Below are 18,938 nucleotides of genomic sequence, written 5' to 3'. Positions count from 1 at the left end.
TGATCATGTAATGAAATTATGCATGGTTAGAAGATCCACTCAAAGTTCAAGACTAGAAGATTTTAAGGCAAGAATACAAAAAGTTCACTGATACAGTCTCAGATTCTACATGGCAACTAACCTTTAAAGAATTACCACACAATCAGTTAATGTAATACACTGTTATTAACAGAATAAAGGACAAAAACCACATGATCATCTCAAAAGACAGAAAAATCATCTGACAAACCCAACAGCTGTTCATAATAAGAACTCTCAAGAAACAATAGGGGAAAATATTTTCTCAATCTGATAAGAGGCATCTATGAAAAACCTACAGCTAACTTAATGGTGTAAGACTTGATGTTTTCCCTTTAAGATGGGGAACAAGATAAGGATGTCTGCTCTCATCACTGTACTGGAGGCTCTAACCAGTGCAATTAGGCAAGAAAAAAGCAAAACACCTAGATTGGAAAGGTAGAAGTAAAATAGTCTTTATCTGCAAACAATATGACTCTTTATGCAGAAAATCCTAGGGAATCCACAAAAAATCCTAAGGAGCCTACAAGAAAACTACCAGAACTAGTAAATGAGTTCAGCAAAGTTGAATCAATATAAAATCAATAGACAAATAAATTACCAACAGACAAATCAATTATTTTTCTATACGCTAGCAATATCTAAAAATGAAAGTATTTCCATTCACAATAACATGGAAAAAGAGTAAAATACTTAGGAATAAACTTAAAAGAAATGTAAGACCTTTATACTGAAAACTACAAAATGCTGCTGAGAAAAGTTACTAAATAAACAAGATAGTCAGTGTTCATGAACTGGAAAAGTCAGTATTATAAAAATAATGATTCTTCCCAAATTGATATATAGGTTCAATGCAATCTCTACCAAAATCCTGGCTGGCTTTTTTGTGAAAATTGACAAATGGATCCTAAAATTCATGTAGAAATGCACAAGACCTAGAATAATCAAAACATTTTTTAAAAAAACTACATTTTAGTATCTCCTAGTTTCAAAACTTACTGCAAAGTTTTCAAAGTTGTAGTCATCAAGAGAGTGTGATCCTGGCTTAAGAATTCACATATAGGGGCGCCTGGGTGGCTCAGTCGGTTAAGCGACTGCCTTCAGCTCAGGTCATGGTCCCAGGGTCCTGGGATCACCTCCCTGCACAACAGGGGAGTCTGGTTTTTGCCTCCCCCTGCTCTCTCTCTTGCTCACTCTCTTTCAAATAAATAAATAAAATCTTAAAAAAAAAAAAAAGAATTCGTATATAGATCAGTTGAGAGTCCAGAAATAAACCCTTAACATTTATAGTCAATTGTTTTTTAATAAAGATGCCAAGGCAATTCAGTGGGCAAAGGACAGTCTTTTCAATAAACAGTGTTAGGACAATTGGATATCCACATGTAAGAACATGAATATTTATATCCTTACCTCGTATCACAAACAAAACTCAAAATGGATAGACCTAAATGTAAGAGCTAAAAGTTTAAAAAACTCTTAAAAAAAACCATAGGAGTAAATCTTGTGATCTTAAGTTAGGTGATGATTTATTAGCTACAACACCAACAGCAGAAGCAATTTTAAAAAATTATAAACTGGCTTCCATCAAAATTAAATACTTTTGCACTTCAAAAGATACCCTTAAGAAAGTGAAAGCATAGACCAAAAATTAAGAGAAAATATTTGCAAATGATGTATCTAGTGAGGAACTTGTATCTAGTTACATAACTTTTATATCTCAATAGCAAGACAAATAACCCAACTTTAAAAACAGGAAAAGGAATTAAAGAGACATCTTACTAGAAAAGATAAACAAATGTCCATTAAGCACATGAAAAGATGGTCAAGATCAGCAATCATTAGGGAAATGCCAACCCAAACCACAATGAAATAGCACTCTATATCCACCAGTATGGCTAGAATTTTAAAAAGACAGTAACAAGTGTTTGCAAAGACATGGAGAAACTAGAACCCTTACAACTTTGTTGGTAGGAATGTAAAATGATGCAGCCACTCTGGTAGTTTCTTACAACATAAATTTACCATATAGTCCAGCAAGTCCACACTCCTAGTTATATATCCATGTGAAATAAAAACATGTGTCTGCACAAAGATTTGGATGTAAATGTTCATAGGCAACATTACTCATAAGAATAAAAAAAGTGGAAATAACCCCAATTTTCATCAACTTGTGAATAAACAGAAAGTGTTAGATTCATACAGTGTGATACCATGTGGCAATACAAAGGAACGAAAGCACTGATTCACGCTGCAACACGGACAAGGCTCAAACAAGAGTATGCTAAGTGAAAGAAGACAGACACAAAAGACCACATATTGTATGACTCTTTCTATATGAAATGTGTAAAAAGGCAAATCTATATAAAGAGAAGGTCAATTAGTAGGTTGGCTGAGGATGAGAATGGGGAGAGACCACAAATGGGCACAAGAGATCTTTTTGGGTGATGAACATGTTCTAAAACTGCATTGTGGTGATCGCTGTACAACTCTGCAAATTTACTAAAAATCATTGAATTATAAATTGTAACTTAAAATGAATGAATTTTATGATATATAAACCATACTTCAGTAAAGCTATTTAAAAAATTATCATTTGTTCCAACTCTTGGTTTCGGCTCAGGTCATGATCTCAGGGTGGTGGTCGGGCTCCGCACTCAAGTGCGAGGTCTGCTTGTCCCTCTCCCTCCCTGTCAGTCCCTCCCACCCCCTACATGCTCAACAGCTCTCTCTAATAAATAAATAAAATCTTATTTTTTTTAAAAAAATTATCATCTGTTGAGTTTTGGTATAGTATCAAAGAATAATATCCACAACTTTTTGAAAATTATCTTAAAATATTCCACACTTTTCTAACTGTATTACTATGTGTGGTGAAATTTTTTTTTTTAAGATTTTATTTATTTGACAGAGAGACAGCCAGAGAGGGAACACAAGCAGGGGGATCAGGAGAGGGAGAAGCAGGCTTCCCACAGAGCAGGGAGCCCGACGCGGAGCTCAGTCCCAGGACCCTGGGATCATGACCTGAGCCAAAGGCAGACGCTTAATGACTGAGCCACCCAGGCGCCCCGTGTGGTGAATTTTCTTCATAGATATAACCCAAAATGTGTTGAAGAGATATCAGCTGTCTTCTCTTAAGCAAAATATTAAAGACTTTTGCAAATTTTTAATAAACAGTACCCCTCTTCTCATTCAATTTTTTTGTTTTGGCAAATATAGCTATTTTTCACACAAAAATTATTTATGCTAATGTGAAATTAAAAAAAATTAATATTTAAAATTTCCCTCAGTTTTAATTTCTAATACAGTAAATATTGATAGGTATAACCCACATTAAAAAAAACCTCCTGGGGTCCTCAAAAAATTTTAAGAGTATAAGGAGGTCCTGAAATCAAAACTTTTAAGAACCACTTTTCTATAATCCTTTTCAGCCTCTAACCTGGAATGTCCCAGAAGCACCTTTGCCAGTTATTTGTTCTAACTGGCCTCTCTCTACTGCTCTCTGCAGAGCATTCTTCAACAGCTGAGGCCTGCAGAGAAAACAGAAGAACAGCGATCAATATATCAATGAAGGAGACATTTGAAGAAACAAATCCAGGGTGATTTCCTGAACTATATTCTGATTCTTATTATATGTGGTACTTTGTTAAAATGGACAATAAAATAAAGTACTGGTACCCTTAACACAAGTGGCATTCTTTTTTCTTTGAGCAAAGAAGTTAAGTCATTATCCAGATACATAGAACCATATACCACACACAACCAATTTCCGAACTTCAGGGCACTCCAAACACCCTCTGTTTATTTCCATCAACCACAATGGCAACCAAACTATGTAATCAAACAAAGCATGGGTATGTTTAAAGTCCCATTCAACACTGGAATTCTCTGAGGCAAAATTCATAGATTTTTTAAAAAGTATGTAACACATTAACAAAAAACAGAGTCATTTTTTACAAACCAGTATGAGGTTAGCTTAATAAAATATAATTCCGTGGGAAAGAAAATTGGTTGTTACTAACATAGTGTCTCTGTCTTAAGAGGGTTACAGTTTAAAATAAACACCACTAGGTCATCAAAACCAAATGGGAGGAAAGAAGAAACTGAATATCATTAAAAACATAAAAGGGGTGCCTGGCTGGCTCAGTCCAAAGAGCATGAAACTCTTAATCTCGGGGTTGTGAGTCTGAGCCCCTAGTTGAGTGGAGATTACTTAAAAAATAAAATCTTTAAGACAAACAAACAAAGAACAAGTGCAAGACAGTCCTGTGAAGGAGCAGTCGTCTGAGAGGTGGGTGGGGAATCTTAGGTGCAGGGACAAACCAATCAAGTTGACTTAGGGCTCAAAGGGGACTACGGTATGGCACAAGACAGTCAAGGAAAGCTATACATTCAGGCCAACAATAGGACATCTGAAGAAAGGGTGAATCATATTCTGAAAGTCTGGAGCGGTGTTATGTCATAACTCTCAAGAATTACTAAAATGCACCCAAAGAGCAGAATGTCATGAGAGTCATTTGAAACTGGTTAGTTGCTACACAGACAGAAAAAGATCAGTGGGGCAGCCCACTGAGGGGCAGAATAATGAGGGCCAAATTATCATAGGATAATTGCTATTGGATGCTTCCCTGAGATTTGAGATCTTTTTCTGGAGAAGAAATTTTCAGTTTGTATCTAACCACTGAGCACTACAGGCTGAGCTGACATGAGAGTTTTTAATGACATCATCTGTAGGTTCAGGGAAGAAGAACAGAGGGGATCCCATGTTCTAACAGGATGCTAAAGAGTGGAAACTATCCTATCAAATCTTGTACATCCCTGACACTCCAGATGAAGAAACTCCCAATTAAAAAAAATCACAGTGAAAATATTTCTAAGCCAGTGCTATTCCCTTTGGGATGAATGTGATTTATGCCATGACCCAAAACACATACACACCTACACAGAGACACAAAGTCCTTCATCCCACAAACATTTACTGAGTATTTATTATAGTCATACAGGAATAAACAGATAGACCTGGTCACTGAACTCCAGGAATTTAACAGATGATCAATATACAATAATCAGCATGGTAAAGCATGGTAAGGATCAAGGTTGAAGTATGCGCATAGAGCTTTGGGAACACAGCTGAGGGAGTGATTTAACTGCCAAACACTTTTTCTATTAGTTGCCCTATAAGGCAGACTGCTTAAAGACTGGTTTCCAATGGGGGAATGATCACACAGCTTCAGTAAAATACTGACACCCCAGTGAGAAGAATCTTCTTTACCGAGGTTCAGGTGCTCCCAGAATGAGATCAGTTAAATCAGTTCCCTTTTTAACATTTTTGTTTTCTCAGCAATCTTTATGCCAGCATAAACTTTTGTCCTGGGCTTTTAGGAATCCGAGTTCTATCACTCACTCCTCTATCTTCCAATAAAACCGTATTTTACCAACTGCTTCAAAAATTCTCAGAATGGACCATTCTTTCACCCCTGCCATAACCTTAGTATCAGCTACCATACCCTCCCTTCTGGGCACTGTGCTGCTTTGTTTTCATAATGCATACCACTATTAGGTCAATATATCTACAAAGGCCACCTTTATGGTGTTACTCAACTGATCAGGTGGCAGGTCCTAATGCCTCAACCCAGCTTCAAAGCCTTCCATGACGTAATCTCACTCCTTGTTAGTCTAGATGCAGTCAGACCTAAGCTCCTTTTAGCTCTCAAAAAAGAATGCCAACTCCTGCCCTTTGAAATTTTCTCATGAGGCTCCTTTGGGAATGCCTACCCCACTCTACCATCCATCTAAATTCTATATTCTTGGGACGCCTGGGTGGCTCCGTCGATTAAGCGTCTTTGACTGAGGTCATGATACCAGGGTGCTGGGATCGAGTCCCAAATCGGCCTCCTTGCTCAGCGGGGAGCCTGCTTCTCCCTCTGAATGCAGCTCCCCCTACTTGTGCACTCCCTTTCTCCCCTCCTGACAAATAAATAAAATCTTAAATAAAAAAAAATTCTACATTTTTCTAGACCTAATCAAGCCCCATCTCTTTTAACTTACTGCTAATTCCCAGGCACAGTTCCCTGTTCTGAAAAATTCTATAGTCTGTATCACACCATTTTGCACTTACTAAGGTACCAAGTGCTGTTTGAAATGCTTTATATGTGTGGAATAAACCAGAAAATACAACAAATCCAAAAAATAGGTACTATTATTGCCCATACTTTACTGATGGCGAAAAGTTGAGTGACACAGAAAAGTCATTTCTCCAAGGTCACACAGCTAGGCAGTGGAAGAACCAGTTACAAACTTAGGCAGTTTGATTCCAGGTTCTACATTCTTTTTTTTTTTTTTTAAAGATTTTTTATTTATTTGACAGAGGGGGGGGGGGGGAACACAAACAAGGGGAGTGGGAGAGGGAGAAGCAGGCTTCCCGCCAAGCAGGGAGCCTGATGTGGGGCTCGATCCCAGGACCCTGGGATCATGACCTGAGCAGAAGGCAGACACTTAACGACTGAGCCACCCAGGCGCCCCCAGGTTCTACATTCTTACTCACTATGCTATGCTTGCACTTTCCAATATAAGACACCCAAGAACAGTGGAAAAAGCAAGAAGTGTGAAACTGAAAAACAAAATAAAGTTCTGGCTTTACCAGTGAACAGTCAGGTAACCCTGGGTAAGCAAAACTGAGGTAGAAATGTTTATTTTTAAGTCTATTTTAAGAATCATGGAAAACAGTATAAACAAAAGTGTTTTATAAAGCCCTATATATAAGATTCAAGGGACTTTTTATTATTATAACAATTTTTGTTTTTAATTAGATAATTATACCAGTTTAATTAGAAGCAGGGAATAATGGGTGATTGCTGAGCGCTGTGTTTCTCAACTGTGAGAAAATCAGTCTGCATTGAGAGAGATAAAAATGAAAGCCATGCACAGGGAGAAATCAAAGGTAAGTGATGGAAGACAAAAATGCAGCTGACAATAGCAAGGATTCTGAGTTGCAAGTATCTAAATAAGAAAGTTACATCAGTCTGTTAGAAATGCATAAATGGGGTGCCTGGGTGGCTCAGTCCCTGCTCAACAGGGAGCCTGTTTTTCCCTCTCCCTCTGCCCTTCCTCCCTGCTCGTGCTCACTCTCTCGTGCTCGCTCTCTGTCCCTCTCTCTCAAATAAATAAAATCTTAAAAAAATAAGAAATGCATAAATGGAATTAAGAAGATCAAAAAACTCTTGAAACTACTTAGTGTTGAAAATATTAAGAATCTAAGGGTCACCAAGGAGATTAAAAAGTTTAGAGAAAGGTATAGGGCATACAACGGAATCTTCGGCTATGTTCTTATTTTGGTGGAGGCAGAAAGAACAAATCAAAAAGTATGATGAAGTTATACCAGACACAATGATTCCTAATTCATGTAGAATTGCCCTTGAACGTTTATTTTTAAGATTTATTTATTTGACAGAGAGAGCGAGCTCGCGTGAGTGCTTGCACATACAAGCAGGGGGAGCAGCAGAGGGAGAGGGAGAAGCAGGCTCTCCACTGAGCAGGGAGCCTAAAGTAGGGCTCAATCCCAGGACCCTGGGATCATGACCTGAGCTGAAGAGACCATGACGCTTAACCAACTGAGCCACCCGGGCGCCTCTACCCTTCAAAGTTTCTAAAGGTACCTTCTTAGAATGAACCCAAAGTCTCTACGTAAATCCAACATGCCCAGTTTTTAATTTAGGATTGCAAAAAATCATTGCTACCAAATTAAGGTGACTTGCATATTATATAAAAAAACACTATCTTTTTAAAGTTTAATTTTTTTATATATAGAGAGAGCGGGGAATGGAAGAGAGGCAAAGAGAGAGGAGAGAGAGACTCTTAAGCAGGCTCCACACCCAGCACGGAGCCCCACATGGGGCTCAATCTCACAACCCTGAGATCATGACCTGAGCAGCAATTAAGAGTGGGATGCTTAACTGACTGAGCCACCCAGGCGCCCCTAAAAAATACTCTTTAAACATTAGAATCATTATTTAGCACAGTGTAATGGTCATACAATGAGAATGATGTTGGAACTGAGACTGATAATATTAACATGAGTTGAGCACTTACTATGTGCCAGGCACTGTTCTAAGTGCTTAACGTGTACTAAGAGATTTGAGCCTCCTAACAACCTTATTTTGATACACTGCTTATCAATGAGAAAACTGAGACACAAAGGGATAACTTATTTAGTGATACAAAGCTAGAAAATGACAGAATCAGGATTTAAACCTAAGGGTTCCAAAGTCTGTGCTCTTAACCACAATGATCTACAGCCTCTAGTATATGGGAGGAGAAATTCACGTCTCATTTCACATGTTCCAGGACACAGGCTCTTTGTGGAATGGCCAGGTGAAATGCCCACATTCATTCATTCACTCATTCAACTAATATTTATTGAGCATCTACTATGTGTTAGGCTTGGAGGAAAACAGAAGTGAACAATTTAAATAAAAATCCTGGCCTTCAGGATTCTGACATTTTAATGGGGTAGACAGGTAATTTTAAAAAGGCCAGGCAGATGTAGTGTATGTTAAAATGTGATGCGTGGTATGGAGAAAAATAAGGCAGAGAAGTAGAATTCTGAATGCTGGGAGAGGAGGGAAAGGTTGCAGGTGTATTTTGGGTGGTTCCATCAATCAAATCCAGTGTATGGGCCATGTCTGGACATCAACTGGAACAAACCAACTATAAAAAGTCATTTTGGAGACAACTGGGGACAGTGAATATGGCCTGCATATTGGATATTAAGAACTTAAATAATATTAGTATGATGGTTATGTTCTCTCTATATTTGTATGTTCTAAAGTTTCCAAAATAAAATGATTAAAAAAAAAGGAAGGCCATCAAGGAAGAGTCAAAGCATTCTAATGATGACATTAGAGTAAAAACCTGAGGGTAGTGAAGGAGTGAGCAAGTGGATCACGGGGGAAACCATCCAGGCAAAGGGAAGAGCAAGCATGCAAACTCTGAGGCCAGTTAAGGGTAGTGGGGGTTTGGTCAGAGACGCAATGAAGTGTAGTGTCTTGTATACTGTTTTAGAGACTCTGGCTTTAACTCTGTGGGGGTTGGGAAGCCACTGGAAGGTTTGAGTGGCAAGGTGATATGATCTAACTTACATTTTTGAAAGTCCCACTATCGCTGCTATGTTAAGAACACACTGAAGGGGAGGGTGCATGAGAGGTACAGTTAGGAAGTTATTACTCTAATACAACAGAAATGATGATGGCTTGGAAGAGACTGTAACAGTGGAGATAATGAAAAGAGGTCTGTTTATAGTAATATATGAATGCCAAAGTAATTGCTTACAAATTAGATGGAGGTGTGGGATAAATAGAAGAGACCAGCACAAAACCAATGTTTCTGGCTTCAGCAGCTAGAAAGATGATGTTGCCATTAACAGAAGTGGAGAAGATATGGAAGACACAAGTTTTTTGGGGAGGGGGTCAAGAGCTCAGTTTTGAACATGTCAAGTTAGAAACACAAGTAGTGACAGCAAATAAGTATCTATCTATGTGAATATGCAGCCAGGAGGGAGGTATGGGCTAGATTTATGTATCTGTAAAATTAGGAGTGTATAGATTTGACAGTGAAAAGAATTACCAAGAGAATGTGGATAGAAAAGACAAGAAGGGAGCCTGGCTAGCTCAGTCAGAAGAGCATGAGACTCTTGATCTCAGCATCATGAGTTTGAGCTCCACATTGGGTGCAGAGATTACTAAAAAACAAAAACAAAACAAAACAAAACAAACAACTTAAAAAAAAAAGACAAGAGGCCTAAGGTCTAATCCTTAGGAGACCGAGAAAGAATGGCTAGTGAAGTTGGAAGAAAATCAGAAAGATAGGCTGTCCTAGAAGGCAAGTGAAGAAAGTAAGGAAAGGAAGTAGAGGAATCCTTGACTGTGTTAAATGCCCGTGAAACACTAGCAAGTAAGTTAAGGACTATGAATGGACTACTAAAATTTACAACATGGAGGTCATCAGCAACACTGACAGGAAAAAGTAATCCAGGTAAGGTGGTTGAGAGTAAAGTGTGACAAGGTGGGTTTAAAAAAGTAGGAGGGGAGAGGAGTGCCTGGCAGGCTCAGTTAGTAGAGCATACAGCTCTCAGGAGCATGATCTCAGGGTTGTTGAGTTCAAGCCCCACATTGGGTGTAGTTTATTCAGGAAGAATAAATAAAATTTAAAAAAAAAAAAAAGGGCAGGAGGCGCAAGATTGTAGACTGCAAGTACAAATAACTCATACTTTAATACTGCATTTTTCTTGTTCTTTTGTTTGACCAAGTTTAAGTATGGCTAAATTGTCATGTTAACTGTATGTCCCACAGGACTCCACTACAGTCAGAGGTAAAGAAAATCATTATGGTTTCACAAAAGTAAAAGGAAAAAGGGTTTCAAAAGAAAAAGTTACCATTATTAAGGTCATAGGAAAAGGTCTTCAGGTTTGTTACCATTTATGGGTTGGTAACCCGTCTACTGGACAAATTTTGTTTCAACATAAGATGATGACAGGAATGTTCCTAAAGATGAGACATGGAGTGAAGTTACGCTGCTAGCAATCACCTGTCTCCTGTGAGTAGAATAGTATGGTAAGGAAAGAAAAAAGCTGGGAGAAGATAATGTCTTCAGTCACCAGAAAGTAAAGCGATAAACCTGAAATGTGTTTCCATCTTTAAATGCATCATACATACGCATTTCCAGCTCACAGCTCTGTCTGCGGTCATACTCAGGGTAGAAAAAGCACAAAAAAATCAGGATATTAATTTCAAACTTTGTGCTTCTATGATTCCTTTTGTACCATTTCACTGACTCTTTAATTGAGCACTCTGAAGATCACTAAGTGCTTTTCTGAAAATGTGGTGTCTGGGCTGAAACTTCAGCAATTCTAATTGCAGTGCCTCAGTAATGCAAGTAAATACTGGTACTAAACAGTATCAGGACAATGTGCCTGCAAATAAAATCACTCCGGATTGAAGACAATTCTCCAAAAGTCATATAACAAAGACCTCACATAAACACACTCAAAACACAAACTCTGTGAATTACAAATTTAAACAAATTAATATATCTGCACAAATCCACAAATTAGCACATGTGACAGTCTAAATGATCAGTCTAGATATTTTTAAGTAGCAACATTTTTGGAAATGAATTACTACCAAAATTCTCCCACAATTCTACCTTAAATGTTTAAATGATAAAGATACTGTGCTATATCTCTGTAGAGGTTTATAGAAACCTGAATTCTCTTACGTTTCAAACTCTAAATAAAAAATAATGCAGGGGCGCCTGGGTGGCTCAGTCATTAGGCATCTGCCTTCAGCTCAGGTCTTGATCCCAGGGTCCTGGGATTGAGCCCCACATCGGGCTCCCTGCTTGGCGGGAAGCCTGCTTCTCCCTCTCCCACTCCCCTTGCTTGTGTTCCCTCTCTCGCTGTCTCTCTGTCAAATAAATAAATAAAATCTTAAAAAAAAAAAAAATAATGCATACCAATCACCTCATACCAATTGAGAATAACTAATATCAAAAAATCAGAAAAACAGGGGCACCTGGGTGGCTCAGTCGGTTATGCGTCTGCCTTCAGCTCAGGTCATGATCCCAGGGTCCTGGGATCGAGCCGCACATCGCGCTCCCTGCTCAGCGGAGAGCCTGCTTCTCCCTCTCCCTCTGCCTGCCGCTCTGCCTACTTGTGCTCTCTCTCTGTCAAATAAGTAAATAAAATCTTAAAAAAAAAAAATCAGAAAAACGGGTTGGCGAGGATATGGAAAAATTAGAACCCTTGTGCACTGCTGGTTGGAATGTAAAAAGCTGCTGTGGAAAACAGTATGGCAGTTCCTCAAAAAAATAAAAACTAGAATTATCATATCATCTAGCAATTTCACTTCTGGATATATATCCCAAAGAACTGAAAGCAAGGTTTTAAAGAGATGTTAGTATATCACTACTCATAAGCAGTATTATTCACAATGGTCAAAATGTGTAAGTCAACCCAAGTGTTCATTTTTTTAAAAAGATAGATTGATTTATCAGAGAGATAGAGAGAGAGAGAGGGAGAGAGCATGCACACACACTAACAAGCAGGGGGAGCAGCACGCAGAGAGAGAAGCTTTCAGGCTCCCTACCAAGCAAGGAGCCTGATGTGGATTTCGATCCCAGGACCCTGAGATCATGACATGAGCTGAAGGCAGATGCTTAACCGACTGAGCCACCCACAGTGTCCCCAAATGTTTTCCTTCTTGAATATCTACTCTTTCTCCTTTCTCATGAGAAAAGGGCTAAGGCAGTAACACAGATATCTGTACTTTAAAGTCTACATCAACGGCTCATACCTGATGTCCACTCTAAGTTTAGGGTAATACTGAGACACATATTTCCTGATGAGACTGTAAGAAGCTTCTTTAGGTTCACAAAGGCGAGTAAAGGCCAATGGGAGGATATCCTCCAACTTCACTTGTGGTTCTGGATCCACTGCAGAGCTTCTGTTCTGAAATATAATATCAAAAATTATCATCAGTATAGAATACAGAGTTTTCTGTTCAAATGCTTCTCTATTCAACTCAAGGGCTTTCCTAAATTGACTGCCAAATCAACTAACTTGTAGAAAACTATCACTTTTTTCCACATTCAAATAAATATACCACAGGGGTATAATGGCATTTGTGTGGCAACTTATTTGAGATAAGAACTTCAGATTGAGTTAAAATATGTATAAAAATGACAAGAGGAGCACCTGGGTGCCTCAGTCAGTTTAGCATCCGACTCTTCATTTCGGCTCAGGTCACGATCTCAGGGTTGTGAGATCAAGCCCCAAATCGGGCTCTGCACTGGGTGTGGAGCTTGCTTAAGATTTCTCTCTCTCCCTCTGCCTCTGCCCCTCCCACTCAAAAAAAAAAAAAAGGATAAGAAATGGTAGACTTTAATTAAAGGTCCTAGTTTATTCTTAGCCTTCAATAACAAAGAATGAAAAGGATCATGCAGTGCCAAAAAGCACTGTAAAAGTTCATTTCATTCAAAGTTTTAGGAAAAAAGTACAAAAATCTTTGGAGTTGCAAAAACACAGATGTAGAGGAATAGTCATGATTTCACTTACTGACATAGAGGAAATACTACACATTTCACTTTATTATTGTACAAATACTTTCCATAAATGAAATTATGTATCTCAAGGAGGAAAAGTATCAGTATGTACAAAAAAGAAAAGAAAAAAGAAGAGAAAAAAAGGAAAGAAAAGAAAAAGGCTCTGGTATAGTTTTGGGGTCTAATAATGGGTGAAGAGGTACTCATATGCCCCTTTTCAGACATTTCATTAAAAGCAGTATAATTCATACAGCTGTCCCTAATTCAACTTATGGCAGTTAAGTGCATGGGCTCTGGGGCTGGAGTGCTTGGTTCACACACTGCCTGTTTTCTACTCATTAGCCGGCCGGTAGTGAGCGAAGGCCTGAGCAGCAAGGCTGCACTCTGCACACTGCTGGCACACAGTGAACACTCAACCAGTGCTGCTATTTTTAGTGGAAGAAGTAGTTTTACAGTGCTCAAACTGTGGTACAGACGTCTTACCTTTCTGTTTCTGGATTTCTGAGGTGTTTTTCTTGGTTTTTGGACCACAATAAAACTCCCAGAAGCACCTTTTCCTTTTACCTAAGGTAAATTAATGATAGTTACAATAAACCAATATTTTAAAATTATTTTGGTATTAACATTTATAACTTTATACTAGTCCAAGCAAAGTACAAGGCATGGTGATACAAGAACTAATGTAAAGTGCTGTTCAACCCTTCAGAGAAAAAAACAATGGATAGACTGAAAGACTTGGGACCGAATCCTATTTATCGTATCATCCAGCCATTCAATATTGGACAACCCCGTAAAGTCTCTGAGCTTTTGTTTCCCCATCTATGGAACTGGGATGGATGCTATTGTGATACCAGGTTAAATAATCTACAAGCTTTCCACCCCCAAAAAAAGTACCATGAAAGAAGGGACAATCTCTTGGGGAAAATGAGAAAACCTCTATCTTGAAAGGAAGATCATTCCTTGGCAAAAGTATACAGCCTGCTGATCTCAAACTACAGTGCTTCCCAGATCGCCCATTAGTGATTATTACTGCACATGGGAATAGTTATCTAATTAATTCTTAGCCACCCCATATGGTATGTGTAAGTCTTACCACATATTTCCACAGTTTACAAAGCACTTTCATAGAACTTTAAAGCTGATTGGCACTAACCTGAGTCCTCCACACCTTAGCTTTATTTGTGCTACTATGAATGTAGCAATCAAGCTGAAATGCTTTCAGCCTATAAACTGTTGTTTAAGCATCAAACTGAGGTCAGCCTACGAGGCAAGAATAGGTCATAAACTATATTTCACAAAAAAAAAAAAAAAAAAACCAACCAAACAAAAAAAAACCCCATGAAGCCAGCTCATAAACTGTGCTGACATACACTATGATAGAGGACAAGTCTTTGGTTCTAATTACATTGGTTAGATAATACCTTTAAATCAGTGACTATTTTAAAGGCCATATAAATATCAGTTATACAACATTTTGAGAAAGCTGTAATGTTAGCTCCACAGCAGGAATCTGCTTTACTCACTGATGGGTCCCCAAGCACCTGGCACACAGGAACAATATATATTTGTGGAATGAAGTACTTGTTGAAAGTTCCTAATCAGAATTTAAATGCCTTAGTGGCACAGAATTCTGTATTAATCAAATTGTGCAGAAAGGTATGAAAGAAAAGGCAACAGGACTCTGGGAATACAGTTAACTATGTCCTTTGAACCATTTTTGCCAGTACCATGGGATCGTGGTAATTACTGGACCTCTGAAGAGGATTTAAGATAAAGTCCATTCCAACTTTAAATTTTTATGATTCTAAACAATATTTTGATGTACTATGCAAAATAACATGTGTTTATGCCTGAAATCATTACTGGTGTTAGTACTAGTCTCAATTTACTCAGGCTTCTCTGATGCTCCTAACAAGCTTTAATACTATTAGGTTAAAGTGAACCTATTTACAAATACGTAACAGTAACAAATCCAGTCACATAACAGGCTTTAAAACTAACAAACACAAGACAAGAATAATTCTTTTTTGCTGCTGCAATAAATTGATTCCTTGACCCCACATCTTATTTTCAGAACTACATGATCTCAAGCATTAAGTGGCCCCCAAAGAAAATCCAATTATGGGGCACCTGGGTGGCTCAGTCGGTTAAGCATCTGACCCTTGATTTCAGCTCAGGTCATGGTCTCAAGCCTTGTGTAGGGCTCAGCGCGCAATCTGCTTAAGATTTTCTCCCTCTCTCTCTCTGCCCCTCCTGCCTCCCACCCCCAGCTCATGCACTCACGCTCTCTAAAAAAATAGATAAAGAAATAAAATTTATAAAAGTACAAGGAGCACCAGAAACAAATTACACTATCATAATGCTTCTGCTCTCCAGAACAGTTAACTTATCAAAGATAACTGGCACACCTGTGATTCTGAAACCTAGTCTCAAATAATAAAACTAGGTTAAGCTTAAACATTTCATCATCATGTTAATTTACAAAAGAAGACACAGAATGTTGAAATGATCTTATCCCCAATAATTGTTTAATACCTGTTTGATGACACCTCTATTTAATTCTCTTTTCAGTGCTTGTTTAAGGAGGTAGCCCCTTCTCTCCAGCTCCAGAGAAGGGTACTTATGAATAATATATTTTCGAATAGCAACCACTGATGCACCACTCTTCTGGAAGCATGCCTAGAAAACAGATTTACCAAACCATACACATTACTTTATACCAGCTGCTTTTCATTAGACAGAGAATCTGACACACATGTTTTCAAAATCAATTCTTTTGGAGGTGAACTTGACAAAAGATGATAAAAATGGCAGGAAGAATGAACTGTCTTTCAGGTAACTTCAGTTCATCATGGCTGTTGAGAAATACAGAAATAATCTTTTTGCAACAATAATTTTAACTTAGTTGAAGACATGCAAAGAGAAGATAAAACGTGAACATTCTGTGTGTCAAGGAAGAACTTCCTTCCATTTTAATTCTATTCTATATTTAAAAGACAGATCTCCAGCATTAAAATGAAGAAAACAGAACATTTCTATTACTACAGGATTATAGATCTGATTCATTTTCTGGAATGAGCTTTAAGCATACCAGGACCAATGTTCTCTGTAGGCTTTGTGTGAATGTCAGCAGAGAACATTAGCAAAGATAATCTGAATAAATGGCATGAAACTGGTTTACAGATGGCAAAATCTTAAGCAAAGTTCTGGGTAACAATGAGGGCATTCGATTGTGACTTAAAATGCCCTCTTCTGTTTCCATCCAATTTATCTATATGCCATTTGATTGATGACCATGGAAGACTTAAGTAGGTCATTAAGTCATGAAGGTGGCAAAGTTTTTTCAAATGCTTTACATTTTGAAGCACAGGTAAGGAGCATCTGTTATCTACCTAATGGGCTAGTCCACCAATTTTGTGTTGCCATTGTCTATAAACTGAACGTGGCACTTACTTATTCTCACTGGATAAAAACTTGATTGAATGTTATTTTACATACTTCGACAATAAAGAAAAACTGTACAACATAAAACAAAGTTGTATTAATATGGTTGACTTACTTCAAGTATCTCTGATCTATTACAACCTATTAAAGTTTACTCCTGATTTTTTAAGAAAATACAAAGAAAATCGAGCAGAAAAGAACAAATGCTAAAGCAATTCTATGCTCCACCAAACTGACACTGAGATGGAAGTAGACATAAGGACTTCTGTTTATTCACAAAATGGTATCAATGGTCTATAATCATGATTTCTTACACTGCATGGAACACACACACACACACACACACACACACACCCTCCCTTGTACAAATATGCACAATCAGATTCAAACTATTCTTTAGGCCTAATTATACTAATTTTCTGTTTCACTATTTTAAAATTTTAGTCCCTTCTCCAACCTCACTGTAACCCTGCTCCTCGAAATCTAGGCTGAGAGGTCATGAAGTGAAATCCTGGAAGAAAGGCTATAGAAAGAAAAGAGATCTCATTACAGTCAAGCTATCCAAACCAAGAAAGTTTTAAGGAGTTGAGAGCACTCTTGAAAGGAGTGCAGGGAGAGGTCTGAAGGCAAACCCTTTTCCAGTTTATGTGTCATTCTCAAACTCTGAAAATGACCACTAGGCTGCTCTCTCCTCTGTACACCACCCTTGATTACATTGGTCTTTATTCCTCTTTCCCCAATTCTGACTGAGATCCTAGCAACAAGATCCCTAAAATGAGGGTGTCTTGTTAATTTGCATGATGAGATAAGAGGAGCTAGTGAGATTATCATATTATGCAAATTAACAAGGTAAAAGTAACCAGGAAAACTTAAAAAAGGCAAGGTCAGATGATAAGATAACCTTAAAAATTAAAATAAGAAAGCTACGTGAGGACCCTTAAGCTAATGGGAGTCAGTGGATTACAGCAAAGTCAGAAAGCTGTGCAAGGAGAATTTTTGGTGATGAAGCAAAATAGTAAGGTTTCTAAGAGGGTTTCTTAGAGTTTAGGTGAGAAAGCTAGCTATTACCAGTATTAGACACTCAGCTCTGAAAATGGACCTAAAGACAGTGTATCTTTTTTAAAATAAAAATCCTCTATGCTATTCAGTTACTCTCAGTCACAATCAGACTTCATAAGGGCAGAGACGACCCTGTTTTATTCTCTGCTATATCCTTAGCAGGGTTACAGATACAGAGAAGTTAGTCCTTAAAATGTTTGTTGAATGAATTAACAGGTTCAGCCTTCAAATAAATACTATATTTAACCAATAAACTGAGCAAAACAAAAAAAATCGTGGAGTTAAAAATACTTGCTATAATAAATTTGAATTAAAAAATTAACAGTGCTCACCAAATGTGATTTTCTTAAAACAAAAACAAAAAACATGAACTTCACAATGGCTTTCTTCTATTTAAGTATTTTTTAGGAAACAGAGCAAGATTTCTCATGTCTGGACAGGAATATGCCATTTTCAAATAACCCAAAGACGAACAAAATAGATCTAAGATGAACTGTTTGTAATAAAAACTTGCCTTAATGGCCTCAGTTAGGATTGCATCCATCTTGGGACGTGGGGAGGAAGCCATCGGTGTTTGTTTCTGGGCTCTGGCTAGCTGGCTGGCAGAAAGAGTAGCCCAGGAAGGTATTGTTTTTTTCACTTTCTTCTCCTTTTCTTTAGACTGATCTTTCTCACTTTAAAACAAATAATTGTTATTATGCAAAGTAAACTCTGCAGAAAGAGGTATAAAGTCAGAAAGAAGAATAGACAAGGAAAGGATAAAAATTAATGTTTTATTGCCACACTGAAGTGATACATAAAATGAGCAAATTTTCAAAAAATAAAACCTTTTTAAAAAATTGGATACTATAAATGAACCAGAAAGGTGTCTTCTCTTAGGTGCAGGAGAGAGGAGTCAGATAAATTACCACTGGTATGAATGGCCAGCACACTAAAGAAATGAGAATTTTAAAACATATTCTAACAGCTACAACAGCTGTCATTTAGCACAGTGAAAAGAACTCAAGCTCTGAAGTTGGAAGACCTGGGTTTGGGTTTTTGCTCTAACATTTACTAGCTACATGACCTTGGCAGGTAACCTGAGTCTCAGTCTCCTCAGCTGTAAAATAGTAATCTAAGGCCAAATATTTTACAAGTTTGTTGCAAGAATTATGAGATTGTTTGTAAAAACAATTTTGTGAGCTATAAGGCATTACACAGATTGTATTCTAAATAATAATAATAGCACTCCATGCACCTAAAATACAGGGTAGCTGCTAAAAATTCCAGAGAACTTAAACCTACAAAGGATCCCCTGAGGACTACACCCAGAAAGTATAGTTATT

At 37.8% G+C, this 18,938-nt stretch overlaps 1 protein-coding gene across 11 annotated transcripts in view; it reads right to left on the bottom strand.

Annotated features, from left to right (window-relative positions):
- Nucleotides 1-18,938, bottom strand: part of HP1BP3 (heterochromatin protein 1 binding protein 3) — a 37,469-nt gene that overhangs the window by 7,735 nt on the left and 10,796 nt on the right. For all 11 annotated transcript variants that reach the window (XM_035019592.1, XM_035019598.1, XM_035019600.1 and 8 more), the window contains 5 exons: nucleotides 18,128-18,287; nucleotides 15,646-15,789; nucleotides 13,594-13,674; nucleotides 12,363-12,517; nucleotides 3,455-3,545 (listed from right to left, as the gene is read on the bottom strand). In XM_035019592.1, the coding sequence (XP_034875483.1) occupies nucleotides 3,455-3,545; nucleotides 12,363-12,517; nucleotides 13,594-13,674; nucleotides 15,646-15,789; nucleotides 18,128-18,287 (631 nt within the window). The remainder of the gene's footprint in view (nucleotides 1-3,454; nucleotides 3,546-12,362; nucleotides 12,518-13,593; nucleotides 13,675-15,645; nucleotides 15,790-18,127; nucleotides 18,288-18,938) is intronic.

Source organism: Mirounga leonina, unplaced genomic scaffold, assembly GCF_011800145.1.
Source record: "Mirounga leonina isolate KUSES-001 unplaced genomic scaffold, KU_Mleo_1.0 Mir_173, whole genome shotgun sequence".
NCBI lineage: Eukaryota > Metazoa > Chordata > Mammalia > Carnivora > Phocidae > Mirounga > Mirounga leonina.
The sequence above is the reverse complement of the archived record's forward strand: the minus strand, read 5'-3'. Positions and strand labels throughout refer to the sequence as shown.